The following is a 27767-nucleotide window of genomic DNA, read 5'->3' as shown; positions in this document are numbered from 1 at the left end:
GTGTGGTAGCTATTCTTGAGGTATCAAGTTTACACAGGAGAGCATCATATTACATGTACACCATACACACACCGCATGCATACACCCACCCACACACACACACAGATATGTATGCACAAATGACCAAACAGGTCTGTGAAAAGGAAGTAACCACTCAGAATATCAGAGAAGGTAAGTAGTCAGAGAAATGATGTGTGTCCTTTATCTTGTAATTATTACCTGAGTAAACATTTTCACAGAAAAAAGGAACAATTTGTCCAGAAACGACTACTTTTAAAGTAACATGACGAAACTTGTTGTCGTGACCAGAAACGTATTCTCAACTAGCTTTAATTTAAGTATAAAATCTGCCATTAACTAAGGTTAAGATTAATCAGATACTTTACCTTTATAAAGTGACCCCCCACCAACACTGTTAGCAAGAGTCATAATGCGATAATTTTCATGATGTGAATATATGATTGAATTCACAAACCAGAGTCCAAATACAAATGGTTGATCAAATTTTTTTTTATAACAAGATGGATTGCCGGGAAGAATGATTAATGAGAAGAGACTGTCTTACTCTCAGCAATTTGGGTTTTCTTAAAACTTACATACAACTAAAATGCAAACAGTACTTCATGAGAATCGTTTTGTTTTGCAAGATGCACGTTTGGACAAACATTAGATATTGCAATTAACCAAATTGATGAACAGCTTGTTGTTTTTACATTTGACATAATTGCACATTACTTATTTTCAATATGGCTCTGTAAGTTAAAACAATTTACAATTGACATCGGCCATCTTCATACTAATCGGTCCACGATTTTCCATGAGGACCGAGCCATGACCGACCAGACTCTACCCCTCAGAGTTGATGCTCAGAATGTATCCGATAGCCAGTCCGGACTATAGACTGTGGACTTCATATTATTAAAAAAAGTCTTAAGCAATCTCCGTTGGCAAACTCTGAAATGTGTAGATACATTTTTGATGTCTGAAATAATCTTGTGCCCCTCTAAATAAATGTTCACGGCCCACACTCTGCTGACTGTCGTTCTCTACGTACAAGCATAAGGTCTTTGTCTCGTTTGTAGGGAAGCAGTAAAACCACAGATGAAAATGTCCAGAATTTGCTCACTCTTTAACATACCTTGAAGCTCTAATACAAGGTTTGTTTACATCAAACTTAACTCTGTGTCAACTTACTGAACAGCTTGACACAAAACTCTGCTGGTGTTTTTTTTTGTTTTCTTAACAACAAAGTGTTAAATTTCAAATCTTGTCTTGCTAGGACCATATCAGCATCTCCCCTTGAGATGCTCTCATCAACCAGAACCCATACTCTCGATATCTGGTATGACGTTCACCCTCACATTGTTTCTGCAAATCTCAGACATGCTGTATGATGAGGCCATGAGTTGTTTGGACTTCTCTTCACCTCTTCCTCAGTTTTCGCTGACTTTGGTAAATCGGAGGACGGGTATTGTACCGACGAGAGTCAACTTTACTAATCAGAGAATGAGATTTGTCAACTTCGACTCGATCTCAACCGGCAGCTGACTAATTTCCATCCCAAAAAGTATCGTTTCTCCAAATTGTAAATGATAAGGCTTATATAGAAGATGTATCCATTGGCCAGCTTCATCTTTCATCGTCCACTTATCTATCCAAAATGTCACCAAGTTTCGAGGCTGTCGGACATGTCTGTTGCCAGATAGTTTCCTTTGATATTCCAAACTTTGTACGACGTTGACAGAAATTCTCGAACTATATAAAAGAGACGGAAAAAAAAGAGGGACATAAAAAAGGGTACAAGAGAGAGAGAGAGGTGAAATATTATCTCAAAGTTATGTTTTCTTAATATTTATAAGAAATCCATCAGGAGCTGCTGCTTTGTAAACTGGAAAATTCCCTTGCCAATTTGATGGGTCCCTCTTCAATGCCAGAGAGGTGCCAAATAACAGGAGAAAGTGATCTACCTTAGGGGGGGGGGGGATGGTTGGGGCGCACTCTGAGCAGGGATAACTTATCAGAAACATTATTAATGACAAGATTACTCTCCATAATCTGAATATAAGCAGGTGTTACGTACTGTACTGAGAATTTACATTCGTTCTCTCACATGTTACATTTGATTGTGACACACTACACAGAGGGACTAACCCACAGTGCACTTGGGTTCATTGAAGGTGTTTGATAGCTATTTCTTCATGAATAATTTGACGGGGAATAACAAATTTGTTAATGGAAAAAGCAGTTAAAAGTATAGATAGTGTGCGGTCACTTATTTTCTTCACTCGCTATGGAACTTGGCCTTCAGTGGCAAACAGTCATGCAATCAAACTTCGAAGCAGATTACAGCCAGAGAGGTACTTAAATACATGTAAGCATGTTATAATTTGGAAAACAGAACTAATATTTGATGTAACAAGAAATTACATGTGACAAAAAAAATAATCAATTTCACAAATAATTCTATGTAAATAAGGGCTGAGCATCCCCCCCCCCCCTTCTATTGGCCACTTTTTAAGAGCAAGATTTAACAAAATATCAAACTGAGAAATCCATACCATGGGAAACTAAATAAAGTACAGACATTTTTCTTCTCTGCATAAGAACAAGTATTGAGCAAACAGCAGATGACTGGATCTTTACTTTAAATCAGTGATTTCTTGATTACTAATAAAAAGTATTAACCAAACAGCATATGACTGGATCTTTACTTTAAATAAATCAGTAATTCCTGATTATGAAAGTGTACAGTCAGAACTGCTCTTCCTAGCAAGACAAAAGTCAGTTTAAATGACTTTTCCAATATTCAATGTAGCTAAGCAACATTTTAATTGCTGTTCACCAAATTTGTTCGCTATATATAGCACATTTTTTACCTGAAAATAATTCCAATTTGAAACTTTGACATTTACGTCACACACTGGACCCAGACTTTCACAAACTGACCCCGCTAATATTGTGAATTCTTCCCGTCAAGTAACATTGTCATGTTTGTCACCAGAAAACCGCCCCTTCAAAGATTCATTGATGTTATTACCAGTTCTACAAGTTCTTTTTATGAGCAAATGATCTAAACTCTTTGGTACCAAAGCATCAAATGTTTTTATGACTAAAACTAGATTAGACTACAACTTTATATATGCTCTGATGCGATAAAGCCGTCTATTTGGGTTACTGGATAATAAATCTTGCTATGACAAGACCACGTCAAGGTAAATTTTATGAGCAGACTTCAACTTTAACAAGAAATAAATCATAGATCCAGATTTAGACGGCCTCATCATTACAGGACAATAATACCATTAAATTCTGTTAATTGCACATAAAGTACAGTAATATCATTTAGTGGCAGGATGGCAAAGAGGGCAAGGTATGAGAATCACTAAGTGTATGTAACTTTGCTGTGACACCCCCCCCCACCCCCCCCCCCCCCCACCCCCGCTTAGATAATTGAGGTGGATATCATTGTATATCACACATGGAAAGGAACAGAGTTATATTAATAATATGAAAAATAAAAATAATAATATGAAATACAGATCTTCAAATTCAAAAGTGGGATGTATCAGTTTTTAGATGTGTTGGATATTGTTAAACATGAAATTAATAATGAATAAACAAATAAATACTAAGTTCTATTTTGCCCATTTCTACCTTACAGTATATTTACCTAATCTCCTGATATTTGAGAAAATTGGAAATTGGAAATGTCCCTATTTTGTGAAAGACAGGTTGGCAGGTCCGTAGAAAGGCAGGTTGGCAAGGTAAGTCCAACCACATGGAATGTTACCATAAACTCTATGAATATTCACTATGTCCAAAGTGCAGTATAAAGGAACTAGGTCGGTATCACATACACCAAGTTCAGAAACCAATTTTTAAGTTCGTTTGAATCAGTCATTTTAATTCCCATAAGCATTCCAAGGAGAGGCTTCTTTTCTTAATTCTCAGAGTGCGCACAGAACATATATTACAAAATCTAATTACCATAGCTTGAGTAGTTTTGCAGCATCGTTTTGCTTGCTAGCTTTTTGTAGAAATTGATAAATTTAATGAACCAGACGACAGATTTATCCGTATAATTTGCTTGCGATTCATCACACTAAGATATCCTACTATCTTTCAGTATTTAGATTCTATGCATTTAACCATGATAAGAAATGATCCCATTTGTCTCTATCTAATCTCTCTTGCAGGCAAACAAGTGATTAGCGACAAAAAAAGAACAAAAAAAAATGCTGATATTTTTTTTCTAATTTGAAATAACAGCCGGACAGTTTCAAACTAAAGTGTGATTATTGTGATTAAACCATGCATGTAAATAGAAAAAAATGACAGTAGAGAAAGAATACATTATGGACAAGGACAGTATGGCATAGCTACACAATCCCTGAGAGTCCACTTAGACCACAACAATAACAGTAGAGAAAGAATACATTATGGACAAGTACAGTATGGCATAGCTCCACAATCCCCGAGAGTCCACTTAGATCAAGAATGTGTTGCATAATACAATCGTCTGGTGTACTAGGGCTAGTGTTACTCAGGAATAAATTTGTTGGTGAACTAAAAAGAAACAAACGTGAAGTATACGTTCTACCATATGTATATATGGGGCTGCTTTATGTACATAAAGTATACAGTATATGTGTGGCTGCTTAGTGTACATATTAAAATAACTGTCTTCCAGGCCAAATGATAAACCATGATGTTATGCAGGGACAGTCCTCTTACACATGTACCTTAGAACTTTTTCCCTTACAGACTTCTCACCTCATATAAGTTTAGATTGTCAATTTAACCGAAAATTTGTATTCCACCTATCACTCACTTTATGAACTGGATTTATTTTACGGTATTAACACATTTAGATCTGTTACCAGTAAGGACTAAGTAATGGCTCTAATAGGGGTAAGCAAAAGTCCTGCTTTTTATGTTCTTTGATCAACTCTTTAACAGACGATGGAGAAAACTCTTATATAAATTTCCAAATTCTAACAAAAACTTTTAATACTGGTGGAAAAATGTATATACAAAGGTTGAAATGTTACTTTATTAATAATAATCCACATAGTGCCAAATTTGGGTTCTCTGCCTTATAATTGCAAGCTTAAACTAAGATGCTTTTCTGGTTGGAAGGTTTTGATAAATTAAACTACTGTCTTGATGTTTTATAACAGCACACAGTCTGTTATGTATTTATATGGATGACACCTCACAAGTGGTCTAATTAAGACATACTGTATAAGCTAAACACAGTAAACTACATATTAACTCAATGAAAAAGAAGGTCTATTTATAAAGTGTGCCATCAACGTTTTGCTCTTTCTCTCTCTCTCGCTAGCTCTTTCTTCATAAAACCAAAACCCAAAATCACTCAAGTCTTCAGATAAACTGGAACACTGCTTCACCCAAAAAACAAAAGCCACAAACAGATTGCTAATTAGAGACCGAGTTGTAAATTAACTCCAAAGGGCCTGGTACAGTTAGCTCCATATATTGTACGCGGGAGTCATGATCTTATCCCGATGTTGGTTACGTTTCATTAATGATTGCTCAACCCATGTGACTCGCCTCGCTAATTGGACGGCTCTCGCAGCTGTCGTCATGCGAGAATTAATTTTACAACACTTCTGTCCCACTTACACGTTTCATAAATAATCGGAACACATACAGCCTGGAGATTTTGACAGGCGAGTATGTTCTATAAGAAAGTCGTTCACTCCTGCCACTCGAAGGCGGGCTTCTTGTTGTTTCTTTTGTTTTTATCCTTAATACCTACCCACCCACATTCTTGTCTGATAGGACTCATAATATTACAAAATCCTTCAAAGCTCTTTCTCTAGTACTTCACCTAATACTCGACAAGGATATCTTCGTTAGCCTTTTGGAGCGGCGGAAAAATTTGTCAAATTATGCAAGAAAAGTTGAGGATACAATAAGTGTAATATGGATAGCATCTGGGTCCTTTACAGAGCACAATGTTAGTAATGAATACATGTTGAAAATATGCCTGGAAAAAAAAAGACAGAGATTTTTCTAAAAAAAAATGACATATTTACAGCTTAACATTCTAGAATAATTAAAAAATAATTAAAAACAGTACAAATTAAGTTTCCACTTGTAGGGCAGCCATTGGAGATATCACTTGACGTTTATCTAAATTTTAGTCAAATGGCATTGACATTCGGCTATTTACATAAGCAGACGTGTTCAACCCACTGATATTATTGCTTAGACTTTAAAATTACAGACTTTGGGAAATGCCTCTAGAATTAAACATACCAGAAAACGCAGCAAAAGGAAATAAGACCCCAACACATTGCAATAGGAAAAGTTTTGTGGAGTACTAATTATCTTAAAACCAAAACCAGATGTTTCATTCAATTTAATTTATTCGTATATTCACGACATTATATAATATACACATCTAATTGAGGATTTAGTCAAATACATAGCATGCATAGTTGTGAAAGAAAGCGTTCCAAGAAGCCTCAGGGCTTTTATAAAAAAGTAGAATGATACCAAGGAAGAAAAAGAGAGAAATAAAAATAAGCAAAGAAAAGAACAAGAAGATATAAAAATATGTGTGTACTACTTCTGTGTGTACAGACTTTAACCGGATGCATGAACACAAATACTGTTTTAAGATGGTTAATTTAACCAACACTTAAAGCTAGACGGGATAAGTTAATCAATAATAAACTTCACTCTTATCTCCCTAAAGAAAAAGAGAACAAGTAATTCCTTGATGCAAATGTTTGAAAGGGGGAAAAAGGTTTTAGAGTAGGGTGGACACTGTTAGAGAAATTGATAATTAACATTAATATGGTTTACTAGGAATCTGTAAGTCCAAGGTTGGCTATAGTCTTTTTAATCTGATTTGGAACAATACTTGGTAATGTGCATTGTATTAAACAGATCTGTAAATTTATGTGCAAATGCAAAATACTTATTTAAAAGAACAAGAAACGATGTATCGTGCTACCGTCATTAATTTGAAACGCATTGGATCCACATCACATACTGTTTACTAGGTGAATATGATTCATAAATTATGTATCCAGTGAATACGATTCCTACACTATTCTATAGAGTGATTACGATTCATACAATATCGAGAGATTACAAATCATACACTACTGTATGTAGTGATATATAAGAATCACACACTATCTACAGAGTGATTACAATTAATACACTATTCTATAGAGTGATTAAGATTCCTACACTATCTATAGAGTGATTACGATTCATACACTATTCTATAGAGTGATTATGATTCATACCCTATTCTAGAGTGATTACGATTCATACACTATCGAGAGATTACAAATCATACACTATGTAGTGATATATAAGAATTACACACTACTGTACCTATCGAGTGATTACGAGTCATACACTATCGAGTGATTACGAGTCATACATTATCATAGAGTGCTTATGAATCGTACATATTATGAATAATACACTATCTATAGAGTGATAAGGATTCATACACTATCTATAGAGTGATTACAATTCATACACTATCTATAGAGTGATTACAATTCATACACTATCTATCGAGTGATTACGATTCATACACTATGGCGAGATTACGATTCATACATTATCTATAGAGTGATTACAAATGATACACTATCTATAGAGTGATTACAAATGATACACTATCTATAGAGTGATTACAATTCATACACTATCTATAGAGTGATTACAAATGATACACTATCTATAGAGTGATTACAAATGATACACTATCTATAGAGTGATTACAATTCATACACTATCTATAGAGTGATTACAATTCCTACATTATCTATCGAGTGATTTCGATTCACACACTATCAATAGAGTGATTACGATTCGTACATTATCTATAAATGATTACAAATGATACACTATCTATACAGTGATTACGATTCATACACTATGGCGAGATTACGATTCATACATTATCTATAGAGTGATTACGAATCATACACTATCTATTGAGTGATTACGATTCATACGCTATCCTCCAAGTGGTTACTATGAATGTGATTTACTTAATACTTCTTGTTATCAAGTGATTATGATTCATACACTATTTGTCCAGTAATTACAATTCAACACACTGTTTATCGAGTGGTTATTATTCATGCAATATTTATCGAGTGGTGACGAATCATTCACTATTTATCAAGTTATTACGAATTAAACACTTTTTATCCTTTGATTATGATTCATATACCATCCCTCAAGTGATTACTACTTAAGTGATTTTCTTAATACCTCTTATCAAGTTATTATGATTCATACACTTTGTGTCAACTTATTACAAATCACACACTGTTTATCAAGTGGTTATTATTCATGCAATATTTATCGAGTGGTGACGAATTAAACACTTTTTATCCTTTGATTATGGTATTTAGCGATCATGGTACCTGCTCTATTTATCGAGTGACTACGATTCATGCACCTATCATCGAGTGATTTATGATTCATACAATATTTATCAAGTGAGTACCATTCATAAAGCTCAGGGTTGATGTGACTCAAAACAAAGGAACATCATGTAGATATTGCATTAAAGAATAAACCTCGTTAGAATTATATTCCTCTACTAAAATTCTTATCCCTGACAACCAAACGAAATGGAAAAGAACTGAGAAGTAGATACGCTATTTTATAGATCTCAATTTAAAGCCTGAGCAGCTGTAGACTTATTAAAAGTGCATTGCAACAAAAAGAAGAAAAAATTTAAAATATAAAATATGATAATAAGTACTTTCCAAGATGCTTGAGGATTGGGAGTTAACAGACTTTGGTGGACCCTTGGGGCCAGCGCTTGCTGTATCATGTTATATGTTCCAGCAGCCTTCATTATTGATTTTCATCGTTCGGCTTGTACGACTACAGCATGAAGGCACAGACTCTGCAACTGTAACATTTGCTTTGTCTTGGTTGGTTACAAATTGTCTTTTTGCAAAACTAGTTATCTTTTGACAAATAAACATAGTGAAACTCAGGCTCCAAGGGGTTGTTTGACCACCAGAACTCATCACTGACTTGTTCACAAAGATATTGATGAAGGCAAAGAAATTTAAAACCAATAATGAAATCCACTTTTCTCATTCACAGCCATTCTTGTACTTTGTATTTACAATACTGCTTAATTCGGCCTTAAACATGGCTGTGCAGAGAGAGATCAATGCCATATCAAACAACAACAATGAATTAAGACATTGATCAGGCACAGACCTTGGCAGGGTTGGGGATGGGGCGGGGGTTAGGGGGTGGTACATCCCCCTTTGCAACCTCACACAAAAACTTGAAAAGAAATTGTCAGCAGAATCTTGCAAGTAGATCTACTTTAAAGTCTAAATATGCCTATGCACCATTTCACACTTTAAATTTTCATTTCTTCTGCAGGGGGGGGGGGAGGACCCCATACACCAGAGTCTGCTGCAGTGACCCCTATGGCGACCCCCTTCTCCTATTTAGATTCCTGGATCTGCCCCTAGTGACAAATGAGGATGTATATGCAACCAACACCAGTTTATTTATAGCTTGTAAAATGAAATAAAACTACATTATTTAGCTTATAATGACATATGAGCCGCAAAGTTTACCTATATTTCTTTTAAACTTTATATGAAGCCAACTTTTCTGAAAGTTGGGTACACTGAGAAAGTCAACGTGTTGCTCTATTGGAGATTAAAGTGTTGGCAGTATTCTACTTCTCTTTAATCAAGTTGTACAGTATGTCTATTTTTTTAGTCCCTGACATCATCATTTGTGCAGATGTGGCAACTTGGTTGCCTTGGTTGTAATTTTTTTATTTTACATTTAAATAGAACCTATGACCTACTGGTAGGGTACTGTAAGTATACAGTGACCACCTCATCCCATGTAGCAATAGTTTAATTGTTATTTCAATATCAAGACTACAGTAATTATATATGATAATACACCTTCTGGAAGCAATCAAGTTTTGTAAGTACCAAAAGTTCTTCCCACCATGCATGAATTTGACCCCTGTCTTTCCCCGACATGTATGTAGCGCAAGAATATTCTAGTTAAGTCAAAATCCTGGTTCAATTGTTGAACACTAAAACTAGCAATTTTAGGGTGGTTGGGGGAGGGGGAATGAGAATAAACTTAATGATACAGTGATAAGATAAGCAACTGGTAGTCTTTGAAGTTACTGTTCTTACAATAAAATGAAACAGATTTTTGATGAAATCCTACTGTCTCCGAGTTTAAAGATGAAAATTAACTTTGAGAGGCAGATTGCTATCGCAATTTTACCATCATAATAAAACTCAGCCAGGCATAAGACACATTCTTTTCTTATACATCTCCTAGGAAGATGAACAGAGTAAAACTGAAGCAAGAACATGTCCGAAATTTAAGAAAAAAGTCTTCACTGCCAGTATGTTTGCTTCCATCACATTTGGTCCTGGCTCTTATATTTTTCGTTATTTTTACTATTTAGTTCAAAATCGTCTCATAAGTGCATGTAATTTAAAATATACAATTATACATATAATCTACTCTCCTTGATAACTACTCATATTCTTTGTATATTTATAGTTATAGTATAATTCTTTGTAATGTACCTTCACTGTGGGTGCTAAAACAGAAGGGGCTTTGAATTCCTTCCACACTTTTAAAACAAAAGCAAAAACAAGCTAATTTACAGTAATAAATCACATGACAACCAACAGCCAATTTGAGTGTTTTCTTACATGCATGTGTGGCAGCCAATTAGCATTGTCAAAATACCTGCCTTCCAGGATGATATACAGGTCAAAGTTGAAATTCAGAGACAATACATATATAATTTAGGTTTTTCATTTTAAAATTCTTGTTACATGACTATAAACATATCTCTGCTGATCTGTGGCCATCATCTTTATATGGATTCAAATAAAACAATGGCAACATCAATGTTCACATAATTTATAATTTTTACATTTATTGAGATTTATTGGCACAAATAGGTACAAATTGACACATTTACATAGAATGTGAAGCAGTTGGATATGTTTCCAACTTAATATCCCAGCCTTTGACAGCAAAAAATAAATTAAAAACACAAAATGTGTTGTCAGTTTTCTTGTATTGGTGTCACCACTGACCTTTGAAGCTACATAAACATTTGCAAAACTGCAAAAAGTATCCCAAATAAGTATCAAAAATTAGCTAAGGTATGAAGCAACTTTATAGCTACCAAGTCTAGATGCCACACACTTGTTACACTCATCTGTCAAATTTACTGTAAATGTGATATTAAGTAGTAACTATAACCTGCCTTAAGTGTAAGCTTTTGGAATACTTTCTTAGTTTCTCCCAATCTTTTGTTCATTTGCTTTGAAATTCTTAATCTAGTCTCCTTACACTGTACATAGCCAACATAAATATACAAATGCATTTTAATATATCCCGGGGAATAATTTAGTTTTCAAATTTTGTATTGCAGTTTTGAAGGATTCGAAATTTCTGCGAGCAAACACTGCTATGCATCTTTACGTACACTTGTACAGCAATTTGCCCCTTTTTGCAAAGCATTTCACGATGCCATATGGCATAAATGATTCTCTGTGCCCATCTACTTGAAAAAAAAGAAGCTTTAATTGTCATAATTGGGGTAAGGGTGAGAGGGTGGGGGTCAACCTGAGCGACATGAATGTTCTCAGCTCTAACAGTCATTACTTTTCTTTCTTCTTTTCTTGTATTGTTCCTACATACTTCTTTCTTTGTGACTAAACCGTCATATTTTCTTTGTTCTTTCCCATCAAAGAGAGTAGCCCTGTAGCGTTCACACCTTATCCTCCAGTCATACTTGTTCCTACTTGTTTCCTTACTTCATTATATATTATAATGTGCAAAACAAATTACAAAAATAAAAACCAAATAGGTTGTAAAAAAAGTTGCAACTGTCATAATTTCCCCCCTGCTCTCCCCACCACCCCACACCCACCACCACCCATTGCCAGCTGATTGCACCATTCCATGGTAAGAACAGAAAAAAAGTCAAGTCAGATGCACTAATAATAAATACTTGGGTGAAAAGATAGATACTTGAGGGAAAAGATAGAAGAATTGCATGGAAACTCATGGTATTTGTATAATTCTGCCTTATGGTACAAATTTCCTTAGAGTTCAATTTCTTTAACATCGCCTAGCTTTTTAGATGTGGTGTCATTGTAGACAATATCTGTACCGGAATAACTCCAATCACTCAGTAAACATTTGTGTAAATTCTCACATATGATGGAAGAGCTGTTATCTTAATCTTTTTCAATAAATCACCATAAATGTTGCCAAAATCATAAAAAGAAAAGGGAACAAAATTGAAAGATTTACATACCAACAGTTACTTTGGGTTTGGCATTTGGTTGAACTCGCAGCGATCTTTGGTCGATGGTTGCTGACGTGTGAGTGTAATCGGGGATCTTGAAGTAAATCTAAACGCAACCACGGAAAGACACGATAACAATATTTATATTTCAAGCTTTGAATCGACTCATCACAAGAGTTTTTATATGAACATTTAGAAAAATGTGCAATGGGGCTCTCCTACATTTCCACAGGGGATGGGCTGTCACATCGGTAATAATGTGCATGATCTAAACGGTCTGCAGATCTCTAAAACTGAAGCACTCACAAGCACGTAATCACGCCGGATGAACAAACTTGCACACAGAATTTTACAGGCGCACTGAGAGATTGAAAGTTTTAAGTTTGTTGTTGGGACACTTTAAAGTTTGTTCATGTTATGATTTCTCAAAGTTTTAGGAAATAAATATATTCAGCTGAACGTATCATCTTTCATTTCTAACGTATTGAAATCACAGTCGGGAATGTTCGCAAACGCAATACATTAGGAACTTTGGGGCATTATTTTTTTAGTTGAGAGTTAAACCATAAATAGCTTAAGAGTCCTAGAGGCTCTGTCTGTCCTAGATTTGGATGGAATCCATCAAACCATTTTGGAGATCCCTTTCCTGGGGGAATTTAGGATCTAGGGTGCTTATTCCAGATCCACATGTGATCTGGAGTAAGAAGAAACAGTGGTTTGTTTAATACCCAGTAGTATTACCTTTCTTATCTACATGAATAGCAGACCTAGAATATCACAATATTAGCCTCAGTAACAGAATACCAGTGCTTCATCAATCTACTGGCTAAAATCAAGTTTTCACTGGCATATTCCTGAGCTATAATTCATACCAGTTTAAATATCTGTACCATTAACCCAATAATATTTGCTGACAGTAAGCTGTAATACAAAGACATAATGTGAAGAGAAATCATGCCGATGTTTCGACTGCCGATTGTTAACCGACTTACCACAAGCTTTAGTTGAACTTCTTAATGTCTACTGGCAGAAAATTGCCAGTAGATTCTTTTTTTCTACTGGCAAATTGCAAAAAAATCTACTGGAATTTTAATAGCCAGTATATAGACTATATAGAATTCGAGCACTTGAAATAATGATGTCAACTTTTATCTTGGGTCACCGTTGTTTTTGGAGATCTTTGCAACTATAAATGTGACTGGAAACCCAGTGTTGAACTCTGAAGTCTGTTATATGCAATGATTAAAACCACCATAAAAAAAAACTGCCTTTACACAAGAGATTGGCTTTGGAGCTAATGTGTATCAACTTCCTTTCCGGGAAATTTCGTAGAATTCTGCAATTCAGAACACTAGTTCCGTCATTTGTCACAGTTATGTTTTGTATCGTCTTAAATACACATTGAAGGCCAAAGATAATCACTGCGTTTGTTACGGATTAAGCTATGTAAACGGTTATTTCGTTAATACAAAAGGAACGACACCAATGAGAATTCATGCATACTTTATTATGCAAGAGTAGGCTTCCGAACATGTAATTATGCGATCTTTCATGTCGTTAAGCAATGAAAGACATTCATACAGACAGTAATTAGCATCTCAATGACTAATAGTTGCCTCTGCTAATTGCAAGAGGTAAAAGAATAGGAGCTGTAGGATGAACAGCTGTGAATTGTCACACAATTTCTACAACAAATGGAAAATCTCAGTGGGTATGGTCCAATAACGGTGACACGAATTTGACAAACCTATCGGCCAACGAGCATAACCTGGGTCAGAGGATGAAATTTCTGCCAGCCTACAGGGCTTTACCAATGTAAAACAGCACAGGCTACATACGTTTTTATACTCTACAGTGTAATTTGCAGAAAATGAATATGTATAAGATCATGTGTTTGTTGGTATTCATAATATCAATGTTTTGGTATCCCAGGACAGACTAAATGTGAAATGTTTTAGAATCATACGGATCCATTCACGTCTCAATACAATGTTTCAACTTTAATACTAACAATTATTTTGTTGTCCATTGTTAATATTGTTCTTACGGTATTTACCATTGCAAACGAATTGAGTCCAACACAGAAGGGGTCATCTTGACCTGGCATTATGCTTGAACGCTTTCCAAATTTCAGCTTTGCTTCTAGAGTAACTTCGTGGCTTCTGGAAGGAAACTTCTGCCCGATTCTCCAGGCTAGAGTTCTCTTGTCGTTTGTGATGACAATCTCTCCTGTTGACTGTGTATTTTCTTTGTAAATAATGGGTCCACTGACGAAGATGAATAAAGAAATCATGGATATTCATCTACTGTTGCATACAAACAACAAATTTAAAGTTCAGCTACACAATTTCATGAATAATCAAATTGATCTTGTGCATCTGAGAAGATAAAAAAGACAGTTTAACAAAGTCATTCACAGCAACCATCTCCACCATCTTAAAACCAGATACTGCTATCGGTCAATGTTGGGTTTCTAAAAACATTTTAATTTTTCAAGTGAAGGTCATCAACTATAAAAGTGACTGGACTAGTAAGTCTAACACACAGACCATTAGGTCACTTCCTCCAAACGCAAAACACTTTTTAATTTATATGGCGTCAAATGAAGATGTTCACAATACATTTCAAACTTGTCACAGAAAATGGTGTCGAAGTCATGCAATGGTGGTCTCTTGTTGATACAATGTTTAAAGAACATGTTTAGGTTAAGTTATCAGAATTAATGGAACAACGATTTGGATTAACATTAACAACTAGGCCCACACAGAGGAGATGATGTCATCATATATGAAGATTAAGAAATATTCTAGCATTTTAGCATATTTTAAAGGTAAATATCTAGAAAAAAATCAATAGATGCTGCATACAAACATCACTAAAACTCCATTTTTTTCTTTTTCCTTAAAATATAACATATCAAGACTAAAATTCTGCCTAAATTTAAATCCCTCTAAAAGTTGTAAATTGCATCGGGTTGTTACTTTCCATCTGGTTCTGGTCAGCCATGTAATGTTCACATTCAGTTAAATCATTCAGTTAAATCAATTGCATTCAGTTAAATCAAACTGCATTCAGTTAAATCAATCTAAGACATCTTTGTCAATGAAAATTGCTGAATAGTAACAAATTAAACAGTTGTTAACAGTTTTCTGTCCCATAAATTTGGTGATATAACTTTTATCTTGTTGTCCAAAACATCCAAGTTTTGGATCCAATTTTGGGAGATCATTTTAGAGGAGCAGAATCAATGAGATATTTCAGGGTACCTTTTAAGTGTCTTTTTTGTTTTACTGTAGACAGACTAATACGGTACCTCCAGAATTGTGGCGAATTAAACCTACAGCAATGGAGAGGGACGATTTTAGCTATTTCTAGCAGATTTTGATGATTGCTTAATGGTTGCTATTCATTACTCAATTACACTGAAGCAACTCTTTGCCTTGACTGAAGGCACTCATGTTACGAGTGTCACTATCACCGTGGGAACAATAAAGTATCAATGTTCTCACTCAAACAAGGTGTAATTTACTTGGTTCCCTCGCGTAATCAGATGATGACAATGACAACTCCATTGAGAATCCTATTGATGGAGTGGTCTAGGCCTTGTGTCATGTCTGTGACGAGACAATGTGTTGTGGGTGTAGGCAAAGTGTCGATGCAGTTTTTCGTTTGGAAAGGGGGAAGACTTTCTCCAGGTTTTGGACAGATTGATACAATTAAGTAAAATCATATTATCTGCCCAAGTGTATTTGCAGGAACATTATACTGTAGATGGCATACTGTAATGCCCTGGGAGGGACTGTATAAGTTTGTGAACATTGGATGTGACAAGTGACCAGGGGGTCACTATTGTAAAGTCAGGTGAGATGACCTTGCTCTTAAAACAAGACTACATACTGTCATATTTAACCTTCAACTTTTTTATTATTTACATGCCGATGGGATGTAGCATTTGCAGTCATAAAAGGTTGCTTTAAAACATATTCATCTGCGTTGACCTTAAATTTTTTGGCATATGTTATAAATAGTTCAAAATATCTTGACAGAACTTTCCCAAAGGTTCCAACTCTCAATAATGTTATCCAGCAATTTTTGGAACATCTCAAGTAAGAAAGTTACAGGCTTTGGAGATGAAAAATACTATTTATTGTTAATATTAAGTCATTGGTAAAACTTATACCATCATTAACAGTATGCTCAGAATAATATCTGCACTATACAGTAGCAATAGTTGCTGAGTCAAAACAACTTAAAAATAAAATTGCCAAATGGACTTTTCTGACCCCAACAAAATCAAACTTACAGCTAATCATTAATACCTACCAACGAAAATATTGATAAATGAATACTGTAAACAGGCCACTGTTTTTCTAACGTTACAGTCTGCTTGTGCATGGTACACACCTTCTGGACCCGAAAGTTGATTTTTGTTTAAATGCTACAATTGTACCACCTCCTAAAACGGCCTTTTAATGCCTACTCACCGGTTGTGGAAAGGAATTTGAACTTCACAATATTCAAACATGTTTTTCCCTTTTGAAAGTTTAACTTTCATGATGATTTTCACCTCATCTTGAGAGCCCGTCATTTCGTAGTGAGCTCTCAGAGGCAGAGATGCGGGCGATGCCTGGCTTACCACCGTCAGAGAGGACGTGGTGGAGTTGAGGGAGGTCAGAGAACCACGTCTGGAAAGGGTCGGAGTAGTAGAGGTGTTAGGGGCGGAGAGCTGGGTTGGAGATATAGCCGCTGTGTACTTGCAAAGGACAAACCTTTCTCTAGGTGGAATAAAAGTGATCGTTCTGTGTCCCTCTCCTTCCGGTGGATAAAAAAAGAGGAAGTTATATAATATGTAGAAGTATGTAAATTTATCTGACAGAGCAAAGCAAAAATTCTATTACAAAACTGTGAGATCGCTACACATTCTTAAGTATACATTATGTCAGTTCAAAAGGGAATATTTAAGTGGCTATTAAATTGGTTGCTTAACAAACTTGCCACTAAAGGTCAAAAGCATGATTTTCCTCATATCATTTTCTATTGCTTAGATATATATTTTCAAATTGTGTGATATTTTGTGAACGAATCTGGTTAAAGGAGAGCAAATCATGGCAATTGAACTAGAGATACTTCTCTATAATATTTTAGCCCAAAACAGATGCTTCTTGATGAAATTCAAAACTCCAGACAACATTGAGAGCAGTAAAAGAAGCATTCCAAATTTGTCAAATTTCAAGTGTTAGAAACAACATGAAGCTTATAAAGAAAAATATAAGCTTTTGAAGTAAGTTTGCCGTGATTCCATGACAGATCCACCAACTATTATCAATTTTAAAGAGTAACTAGGGTTTACCCATCAAAATAACCTTCATTGAATCTACCATAGCTGGAATGATAGGAACAAGGTCTTGTGAGATGGGGCTGATTTATGAGTCACAGTTTGACTAGTTTGCCTAGAAGTGGGAAAATGTTTGGAAGCTACTCGGTAGGGAAATTTTCTGATCTGAAACAAACTTGAGTCACGATGGTGGATGATCGGACAGCCCTTAAAATTCAGCCCTGCTGCAAATAAAGTGAAACAAGTTTCTTTCTTACCTTTAGTTCTGTTCTCATCATCTACCATCGAAACACAGGAATTGACGAGGATATTCTGGAGCCGAGGTTGGTCTTTGCCGACGCTGAGATGTACGGCTATCAGAGGGGCTGGATGCTCTAAGTCAGCCTGGAGAAGAAAAATAGTACATATTAAAACTTTAAAAAAATGTAAGTAAATGCATCATGGAAAAACTGACTGAGATTGCAAACGTCTGGTTCGAATTACATTCTAGCCATAAATGTCTTTGCTCTTTGTAGAAGGCGAAAAGAAACAGTTATTTTGTGTGTTCTTTGGGAGGCCATGAGGTTTGATTATTTCACCAAATTACCAAAATTATACTTTAAAACTTGCTTCGAGCATTTTGACTGAAGAACTTTAAAAGCATCAATCTATCAGAACCAAATTCTAAATAAATACAAAACTGTTAGCAAACTGGTTATCCACTAAAGAGCCTGTGTGATACAATGTGTAAAAGTCAGAGGGCCCTGACATTTTGATCCTAGCAGGATCTTCTTCAACCTCTGCAGAAGATCCTGCTAGGATCGAAACGTCAGGCCCTCTTACTTTTACACAGATTCAAATTCATTTAGTAACTAAAACCTTCTTTAATAACAAGTTTCTGTTTTAACACTTAAGTATAACCCAGTAAGCCTTCTGTTTAATTCTAGTTCTTCGGTCCTTAATTAGCATAAAATAGTGAAAATATTTTTAACCTCAAAAGCAGTTTCACTACCATAAGATTCAAGATGATGCTGAAGAAACTTTCTTTCAGAATATTTATGTCTTTGTTATTTTTGTTTTTTTTATAAGCTATTATAGCATAATTGTACTTATTTAGACACAAACTGGCTACAATATTTCGACCCTGCAACTATAAACGAATAACCTCAGACATGATTGTAAAACAAACCTTGCAGGAGACAGAACCATAAATCTGGAAGACATCCCATACGTCTGGTCTATTATAAAGGACAGCTTGAATCTGCTCTGTTACTCTGAATGAAATGTTTGCTTTGCATTTCACACTGATTGGTCTCCAAGATGGTGGCTGAAATTATGAGCAAAGACGTACTTATACCCACAAGAAGTTAACTTTATTAGAAGGCATATGAGAAAGGAAACAAAATGGTTCAGAAAAATAGAAAGCAGTGACATTTAGGCATCAGGCAGAAGATTAATGTTATTGCATTATTGCTTTATAATCTGAAGTGCAGAGCACTGGGATCTATTATTCTTTTGTTTTGAAAATTTTGCTCTTTCCTTCTGTGGTTTCTGGTTTATTAGTCAGGTCTAGGTACAGTATGTGCCTCCAATGAGATGATGTATGCATGGTCACTATCTATTGCAGTAGTTGTGCATTAGTTATTTGTGAGACCGTAGAGTGGTCAGTTCTGCTTTAGACATTAAATGGTTAGGGTCTACTGTACCTACATGTAGTAGTCAGGTCTAGGTATGTCCATCCATGAGATGATTTTGATTTCAGGTAGGCATGGTCACTACATCCAGCAGTAGTTGTGTATTAGTTATTTTAGAAACCGTAGAGCGGTCAATTCTGGTTTAGACATCGAAATGGTTAGATTATGTTCTACCTACATATGGCCAGCATAGTGTTTTCTTATATACTGTAGTGTGTCTTAGTTTTTTTTTCTGACTTGCTGTATTTTTGGTGTTGACTAAATATAACTTAAAACGGTATCACTTTCCTCTTGTTTAGTCTTTGGTGTCTGGAGATCAGTGTTGGACTTGCAGCCAGAATATTCTCTCAGACAACTACAACAAATGGGGCCATCAAAATATACCAGAGCAGTGGCCAAGAACCCCTTCTCTATGGAACCCTACATCATTATATATATATTCCTTACACTAATAAGTAAATAGACTAAGCACAAATGAGCATGCTAACAAACAGGTGCAAGTGGCATAACCATCAAGGCAGGAGGCAGAACCTACAGTAAAAACTGTTTTACCCTCTTTTTACCCCAAAATACAATGGAAAAACTGATAATGAGAATACACATCAACTAGATTTTCTTCTTTTGCCTTAGATGAAATCTATTCCTTTCCATTTTTACAAGTGAGTAAAATTTTTGCTGTACTCAAAACTGTAACTACAGTACCATATGACCATATGAACAATGCTGAACACTAACATCCCCAGCCCCCACACCCCCCCCCACACAGAATAATGAAAGCTCCATAGATTGCATCGTCATTGAATGCAGTCAATTGAATAAATGGTTGTCTTTGATAACTTTATTCTACTCAGGCACATTGATTACATATCTACCTGTCAAAACATCATCTAGGGAAACGTTAAAGGTGCAGACAAAATGTTTTAGGATCTTTCTGTAAGTACAGATGCAATTTGCAACAAAATGACAAATGCCTTGAATTGAACAAGTGAGAAATTCAATAAACAAAATTATATTTTTAATATCACATATCATGGATATTATCATTTCAAAATTTGCAGCAAAATCATAAATTGATCCCTTCAAAATCTCGTCAATTCAACATATTTGCAACAAAATGATTAATTACACTCGCATCTGAATGTCATGATTTCAACATTTTTGCAGCAAAATGATGAATTGCAGCAAATTTGCAGAGAAAGAGCTTAACATTTTGACGGCACCTTTAACGTTTCCATAATGATCAGACGAGGAAATCAAATATCAACCACATTACTTGCTTAAAATTACAACTTCTGTATTATTATTAATAAAAACAGAGACATATTTTCAATCTGCATTTTTAGCAGATGCAAAGTTTAATAGAAGATAGATAACGTAGTTTAAATACCTTGACATCTGAGACTACATGGCTGGAATCAATTCTACCACTGATGGCATCAAACACAGTTGCTTGCTCTATATCCGTTAGAGTCCCAAAAGGTACAGCTTGGCACAGGTAGGAATGTAAATCGACCATCTGAGGGTGTGTCTATCGGAAAGAAATGAGGACAGCATCGGACATTTATCCGGAATGCATCTTAGAGAAGGATTTAACTTTGTGTCTCTCAATAAGCAAAAACAACACAAGTTTGAGATCAACCCAAAATGCAGCTTTCAAAATGATCCTAGAAGTTAAGCCCATCGAGAAAACCCTTGTTGCTATTTGACAGAAGCAGACCACTTGATGTTAGATACTTTAGATATTTTTTCACAAGTTTAGCCAGATATTGAGAAGAGATACATTAATGGAAAAAGAAGAAATATTAAGAACTTCTAGGAGGAAAACACCATACGAATCATGTAATTATCAACAATCAATATTTTATTGGTCTATGTTATTGATCCACATATTTTCACCTGCTATATGATAGAATGTACCAAAACAACAATTCTGACAATTTTCAAGTGAGAGAATATAGAAAGAGAACAGACGTTAACCTTTAATGTTGAGTATTGGTTAAAAGGAATTGTACCAATTTCAAATGAAATATAGCCCTACAGTATCAGTTACAACAATTATGAGACTAAAATTTCCTTTTCAACATACCATACCATCAGCAACAACTATATTTGTGGCCATGTTCCAATATACATAGAGTAAACTACTGGAAATTTTAAATTTTGTCTCATTAGCCTGACAATTTTGTTTTTCAATGAGACTAAAAGTAACTTGAAGTAGCATGATTAATTGCAAATTTGCTGCGCTGATAATATCTTGGTTCTGGAACAACTGGAACCCTTTAACTTTATACTGTTGATTCATGGCTCTATTCCTTATAACGCTCTGAGGCTCTACACAATAACCTCAATATGAAAAAAATAGTCATTCTGACATGCTGGCATAGAGAAGATTTTTCATGATTTAAAACTAAAATTTGTTACCTCGTCGACTCCTTGCTGTACAGGCCCAATGACATCAATCATCTGAAGCAGCAGGGCGTAACCAAGTGATATACCAAGCCTAGAGAAAGAAGTACATGAAATGTAAGAATGTGTTTCATAGTTTTACATTTATACATCTAGTATTATCCTTACATCAAACTTTTCACTTTAAGCTGTTGCCTTGCAACATGAATGTGTTTCCAGTAACCATGCCAACATTAGTCAGCTTACTGTATGTCAGGTTATGTGTCAATCAACAAACTAGACTTTGAAATCTGCAGTTTAGTTAAGTTTTGTGTATTTAAAAGGGCTTTGAATTTGGGGATGGGAATATAATATAGATATATCTTATATTCTTCCTCTAGAATTGGAAGTCAATCTGATAATTTAACATACAATTTCCATTTCCATAGGTTTGTTAAAGTTCTTTATCATCAGTGATGTAGCCAGGAGAAGTCGAGTGGAGGTCACCATCTTTCAATGTCTTGGCTAAATTGTGGCTTACACATCAGTGATATCAGCAGTACAAATATAACATGTACAGGTGTGGCTTACACAGGAACAAATTCTAGTACTAATTTTGAATGTTTTTCAATAAAAAAAAAACACTTTGAAATTATAATCTAGTTAAATTTTGTCAACAAAAGCGCACTGTTTTAGGGACATATTGCTTAACTTAGAAAATTGGTAAATAACAAAAGGGCACTTTTTAATTAGGAACATGACACCTCTCAGTACAAATAACATGCACATGTGCACTTTAAAACCAAAACAATAACATTAATGGAGATAAGAGGAAATAAATAAGAAATGGCCATCTGTCATGAGTTAATCCAGATTAAATACAACACTAAAACTTACAAAAACAGACATGACATGCACATGCTACCTGTTCACATGAATGATAACAGTAATGTAGACATACGATGGAAAACCTGTAACTGACTGTATTTACGTAATTGATAACAGTAGCACATTATGTAAGACAGTAAGCGTTACTTACACATCAATAACAGGTGGTCTTTCCACACTCTCCACCAATGGCAAGCAACAGAGCAACAGTCCAAACTAGTTTGAAAATTAAAAATGAAAAACAATGATGATATTGAACAATGTATCTAGATGACATGGTTACTAATGAAATATTATTTCGAAATCTGTCTGATGGAAGCATTTTATCATAAATTTCAGTAGCATTTACAAAAAGAACTTAACATGACAAACCAAGCAAATGCGATTTCTAGACATCTTTGGTCACAAGCGAGTTGAAGTCAGGGCCAGATCAGACCACTGTGGCGGCTCTTTCAGCAAAACCAATTCAGGTATAATGAAATCATTGGTTAATTAGCTAATGCTGTGGGTCATATGTGATGGAAGTACTATCAAATATGCTGCCAGGCCTGCCAGGCATAAGTGCAGTGTTAGTAAGTACTATTGTTTTACTATACCCTCATAGTGGCGTGGCAGTGTTTGGCATTTCTTTACAGTATAATTGCATATCACATAAAAACATCTCAGGTATTCAGACCACGACAAGAATGAAAAACTTGGTTATCAATGTAGTTTTCATCATTTCTGAACCAAACTAGAAATTATGAAACACTTTATTTCATAAGGAGAGTTATTACCTTCTCATACAGGACAACAGGCCAGAGAATACCATTAGAAGTAGTTATTTCAAAGACGGGTTTCTGGAGCTTTCTGGAGCAGGAATCCCTGGACTCTACAAACTGCACCAGACAATTAAAACAAGAAACTTTACAGCACCTTTAAAGTTAAAAATTTCAAAAAATTAAAAAGTAAACCTTAAAATTCAAAGTTCCAAATTTAAAGCTTTACACGGTATCTCCTTGTCATGAGATTCTACATATTTAAGACCATTGTGATGACATTCTATCAACATTCTATCAAACTTGTACTGACAAGAACGCATTCAAAGCAATCAATATGAAAAGACCATTTACTACAGGTATAACATCTCTCAACCAAGAATAACTTACTCTAAAAAAATATTGAAAGAGGTTTTACAAAATAACCTGACAAGAAATTTTCCCCAAACGAACACCTATACAGTAGGTTCATTTAAATCAAATATAGCATTAAAGGCATTGAAGACTCGCCCCAAACTGTGTGCGGCCATCTGAAAAAAGTGAACTTTCTGTTGCTTGCAAGTGAAGTTTTGTTTGTGTCACTACAAAAGGCAGACAGTAATGAAACGTGATACCTTGTTATCTTTAGCTGGACCTGAGATGTCCATCGCTGTATCGTTTATACACTGTGCTGTGGGTATTGACCGCAGCTGTATATACTGACTGTACACTAGTGTCTAATAACCGACGGTAGCAAGCTGTGTGTGTATTTTCTGGGATCGATGGTGGTGTTTAACACTTCTGTTACACCTCAATCGAAACTAGGTCAGATTACCGGCATTAGACGTTTCTTTGTGCGCGAGTCTTCACACCCATTAAAACTAATTCCATACCATTTCTATCGGATGAACAATTCCAAGCTCAGCCAATACTGCCTCCCTCATGGCGTCATCTGTTGGCAGTTTCACATAGCCGTCCTTGTTTAAGATGCGTGCCCGATTCTCCACTGATGGGTATTTCCTATGCAATTTCCAAGAAAAAGAGGAAAAATGATTGTTTCTCTCACAGATCAGGCTAATGATTTCTCATCATGGAATGCACACCACTGAGGTGCAGAACATAGAAATTCTGAGCACACTGTATATATTAAAGTAAATGACCACTGCATATTATATTCAATAGTTAGTGCTTTGATGTCAAAGCCAACACACTCATTCAAAATGGAAGAGGTATACCCTTACAAAAACAAACAAAAAAACCTGTGGGACAGGTTCCAAATTCTTGTGTGGAAACCAGTGATTGTCCCGGGAAAACCTTGGGGATTTTTATATAAAAATGTGTGATTTTGATACAAATCTGCTGGTTTCCCCGCTTCTCACACACTACCATACAGGTTATATCCTGGAAAAAGTGGAGAAACCCCCCAAAAAAGGTTGACACTGGAATCTTGAAACCCTATGGCAAGAAATTCAACGTTTTTTCGGTTTTCGGTGAAACACAACTTCCAAAGTTGTCCATGTATTACTACAGCTATTCTTGACTTAGATTGTCTGAAGGAAATTTGGCATGTACAGCTAAAAACACACATTTTTCACTTGTCAAACAGGTATGTCAAACTCCACCGATTTTTTCACATTTTTACTTGTTTTAGGCTCACAGGAAAATCTGTGCAAATGTGTGAGTTTAACTGTGATATCGATTACAAAATGCAGCGTTTCCAACTGTGATCACTATTTTTTGTTAGAATTATAATAAAAATACTGCTCTCCTTGCAAAACCAGTTAGGATACTCTTCTTAGTGAACTTACTTGCTGAATAAGATGCCATGGGTGGCACCGGGCAAAGAAAAGACCCAAATACCACGAAGAGACATATTCTTGGGTCTAAGTGCTAAAGTCGAGTATTCGCTGTTGACATCATATGTATATGCTCAGTACTGTCTGTAGGTGAAAAAAATATGTTACATAATAGTATCTACTTAACGATAGTTGGCAAAAATTTATAGTCCTCATATGTTTAACAGGCCTTTACTTTTTAATTTAGCTCAAGGAATATTAGCAAACTACAATTTTTGACTTGGAAGTTAAAAAGACTGAGTTATCCCATGTTGACTTTGCTGATTATAGGTTTAATGAAGAAATGAGTTTTGCACGTTCTCACAAATACTTTGAAGATGATAGGCGATCACCAATCTACAGTGCATCATTAACAATGTTTGATGACTTTCACTGAAGGATTGATGGCAAATCTCCCCAACATAATCAACTGAACGACTGGTTCACGCTTTTGTTTCCTCCTATCTGGATAACTGCAACAGATTGTATGTGCATTTGCCAGTTTCTCATATAGCTCCCCTTCAGAGATTTCAGAATGCTGCTGCGCGCCTAGTCTCACTCACTACAAAGTCTGATCACATCACTCCTGTACTCCGTTCATTGCATTGGCTTCCCATCTCTCAGAGCATCCAGTTTAAGATCCTACTTCTCACCTACAAAGCGATCAACAGGCTTGCCCCTCAATATATCACTGACCTTCTTACTCCTTTGCGTCGGTCAACTACAGTTACGCTTTGCTCTTCCTATCATGCGCATTTGCAATGAACTCCAGATCCACGTAATCGCACTCGTGACGGCGATCATGCTTTTTCTGTCGCTGTGCCTTCTCTTTGGAACGAACTCCCATTTCACGTTTGTGACTCTCCCTCCCCCTGTATTTTCAAGAGACAACTTAAACATCACTGTTTGATTCCTAGTTTCTTTTTTTCCCTTGGTTTCCTTTGTCTCTTTCCTACTTTGTAAAGCGCTTTGAAACGCTGTTTTAAGCGCTATATAAATGCAATTTATTATTATTATTATTGTTACTTTCTCAAATGAAATTAATATGTTACGAATGATAGAACAATGATAATCTGTGTGAAGCCCATTATGTCAACCTGGTATGTACAGATATTAAATCTGGTCACCAAACTCCAGAACTATTACCCCACCAAGGTGTAAACATGAAGATTTCCGAATTACAGCCTGGAGACTTGTGCCCCAAAACCTGGAGGATTTACAATGCATTGTGTAGTCAAATAAGACCCATCATTGTAATGTTACTCCATGTAAATTGTGATACTTTGCTTTTACACGTATAAGATTTGTGCATATATAAGACATTTTGTCAAACTGCTGAGTCTCATGGTAAAACTGTGAGAGTTGGCAGGTATGAATATCTGCCAATGACTGCTATAGGGTGAGATGCACAGAGACTGGCCAAACCCATATGTAGACCTGTTAGAATTGTAGTACACTTGGGAAACCGGTATGCTAACATGATTCCGTGTTGTTCTGATATAGACTAGTCTATAATTAATAAGGCCATAGGAATGAAAGTTTTGGATTTGCATAGATCTGATGATCACAACAACTTGACATTTTTATCAATATCACTATATTGAAATACATATATAATGGTACATTGCAATGAAATCATGGAAAAAGGTGACTGGAAATAAAGAAATGAATAATGAAAATTCTGACACGTCTTAACATAAGTTCCTGCTCCAAACAAATGAAAGTGACTAATAAAATGATGAGTGAGTAGTCCTTTGGAAAATTATACAATATGCTCTGCACAATCGCCTTTGTGAGCTTACGATAAAGTAAACTTTCAGTGTTGTTAATGAACAATGTTGTACCTTCTAACAGAAACTACTTGTGCATTTATAGTTGCCTGGTGTGGGCCTAGCCTACAGTAGTGTAGCCTTAACTTAACTAATTGTTAGGCTTAGAATTAGAAGATCTACTCATACGTGTAGTTACAAATGTGCCTAACGTATGGTCGCCGGACAGGCATATTATTTTACGATATCAAGTTCTTTTAAGGAAGTCGACAAACCGATTAATGCAACCTGCTGAACCATCTGCCTGCATGGATGGGAGTTCGAATATTACTTCCGTGGCCCACTACAACTTCCGAGGCACCGGTGGTAAATGTTTGTTTACATCAGCGAGTACACTAAACTCAAAGCTAGCTGCCAGTGTCATCAACAGTTTCAACCATGGTTTATTATACCTGCAGATATTAGCGCATACATAGAAATGATGTCATTCTCAGTTATAAAGACCGGAATACTTTTAAGTAAATTTGATTCCGATCATTGTATTTTACCGAGGCTCATTTTGTTGTACAGCTGGACAGTGTAGAATGTATTTAGTGCTTTATCAATGTAATTCCATTTGTAACAAATCCCTGGGATATTCTCAAACCCCCAAAAATCAATCATTGTTATAGATATCTATTTAGAGGAAAATTGTGCAAAGGATGATACTGTGGATTGCATATCTAATTACAACTTAACACTTGAAAGTGGGGCGGGTGCATGAGATCAAATTTCCTGGGCCCGACAGGAG

The 27767-nt window shown here is 35.6% G+C and overlaps 1 protein-coding gene across 1 annotated transcript; it reads right to left on the bottom strand.

Annotated features, from left to right (window-relative positions):
- Positions 1-193: 193 nt before the first annotated feature.
- On the bottom strand, positions 194-27406 carry LOC139971060 (AP-5 complex subunit mu-1-like). Its single transcript, XM_071977226.1, has 13 exons — positions 27253-27406; positions 25182-25313; positions 24267-24393; positions 23413-23514; positions 22788-22852; positions 21785-21863; positions 20751-20891; positions 18859-18996; positions 17948-18074; positions 16840-17167; positions 14412-14622; positions 12365-12461; positions 194-1755 (listed from the first exon to the last, which is right to left on the bottom strand). The coding sequence occupies exons 2-13, from the start codon at positions 25244-25246 to the stop codon at positions 1664-1666; spliced, it is 1572 nt and encodes a 523-aa protein (XP_071833327.1). The 5' UTR covers positions 25247-25313; positions 27253-27406; the 3' UTR covers positions 194-1663.
- Between the last annotated feature and the right edge of the window lie 361 nt (positions 27407-27767).

This window comes from Apostichopus japonicus, chromosome 8 (assembly GCF_037975245.1).
Source record: "Apostichopus japonicus isolate 1M-3 chromosome 8, ASM3797524v1, whole genome shotgun sequence".
Taxonomy (NCBI): Eukaryota; Metazoa; Echinodermata; class Holothuroidea; order Aspidochirotida; family Stichopodidae; genus Apostichopus; species Apostichopus japonicus.
This window is presented reverse-complemented; position numbering and strand designations above follow the sequence as displayed.

Coding starts and splice junctions, on each gene's coding strand:
- LOC139971060 (XM_071977226.1), bottom strand. CDS start 25,246: ATGTCTCTTCGTGGTATTTGGGTCTTTTCTTTGCCCGGTGCCACCCAT. Junction 24,394..25,181: donor CATGGCATCTTATTCAGCAA/GTAAGTTCACTA, acceptor GAAATTGCATAG/GAAATACCCATCAGTGGAGA. Junction 22,853..23,412: donor CTGTTGTCCTGTATGAGAAG/GTAATAACTCTC, acceptor TTTTCAAACTAG/TTTGGACTGTTGCTCTGTTG.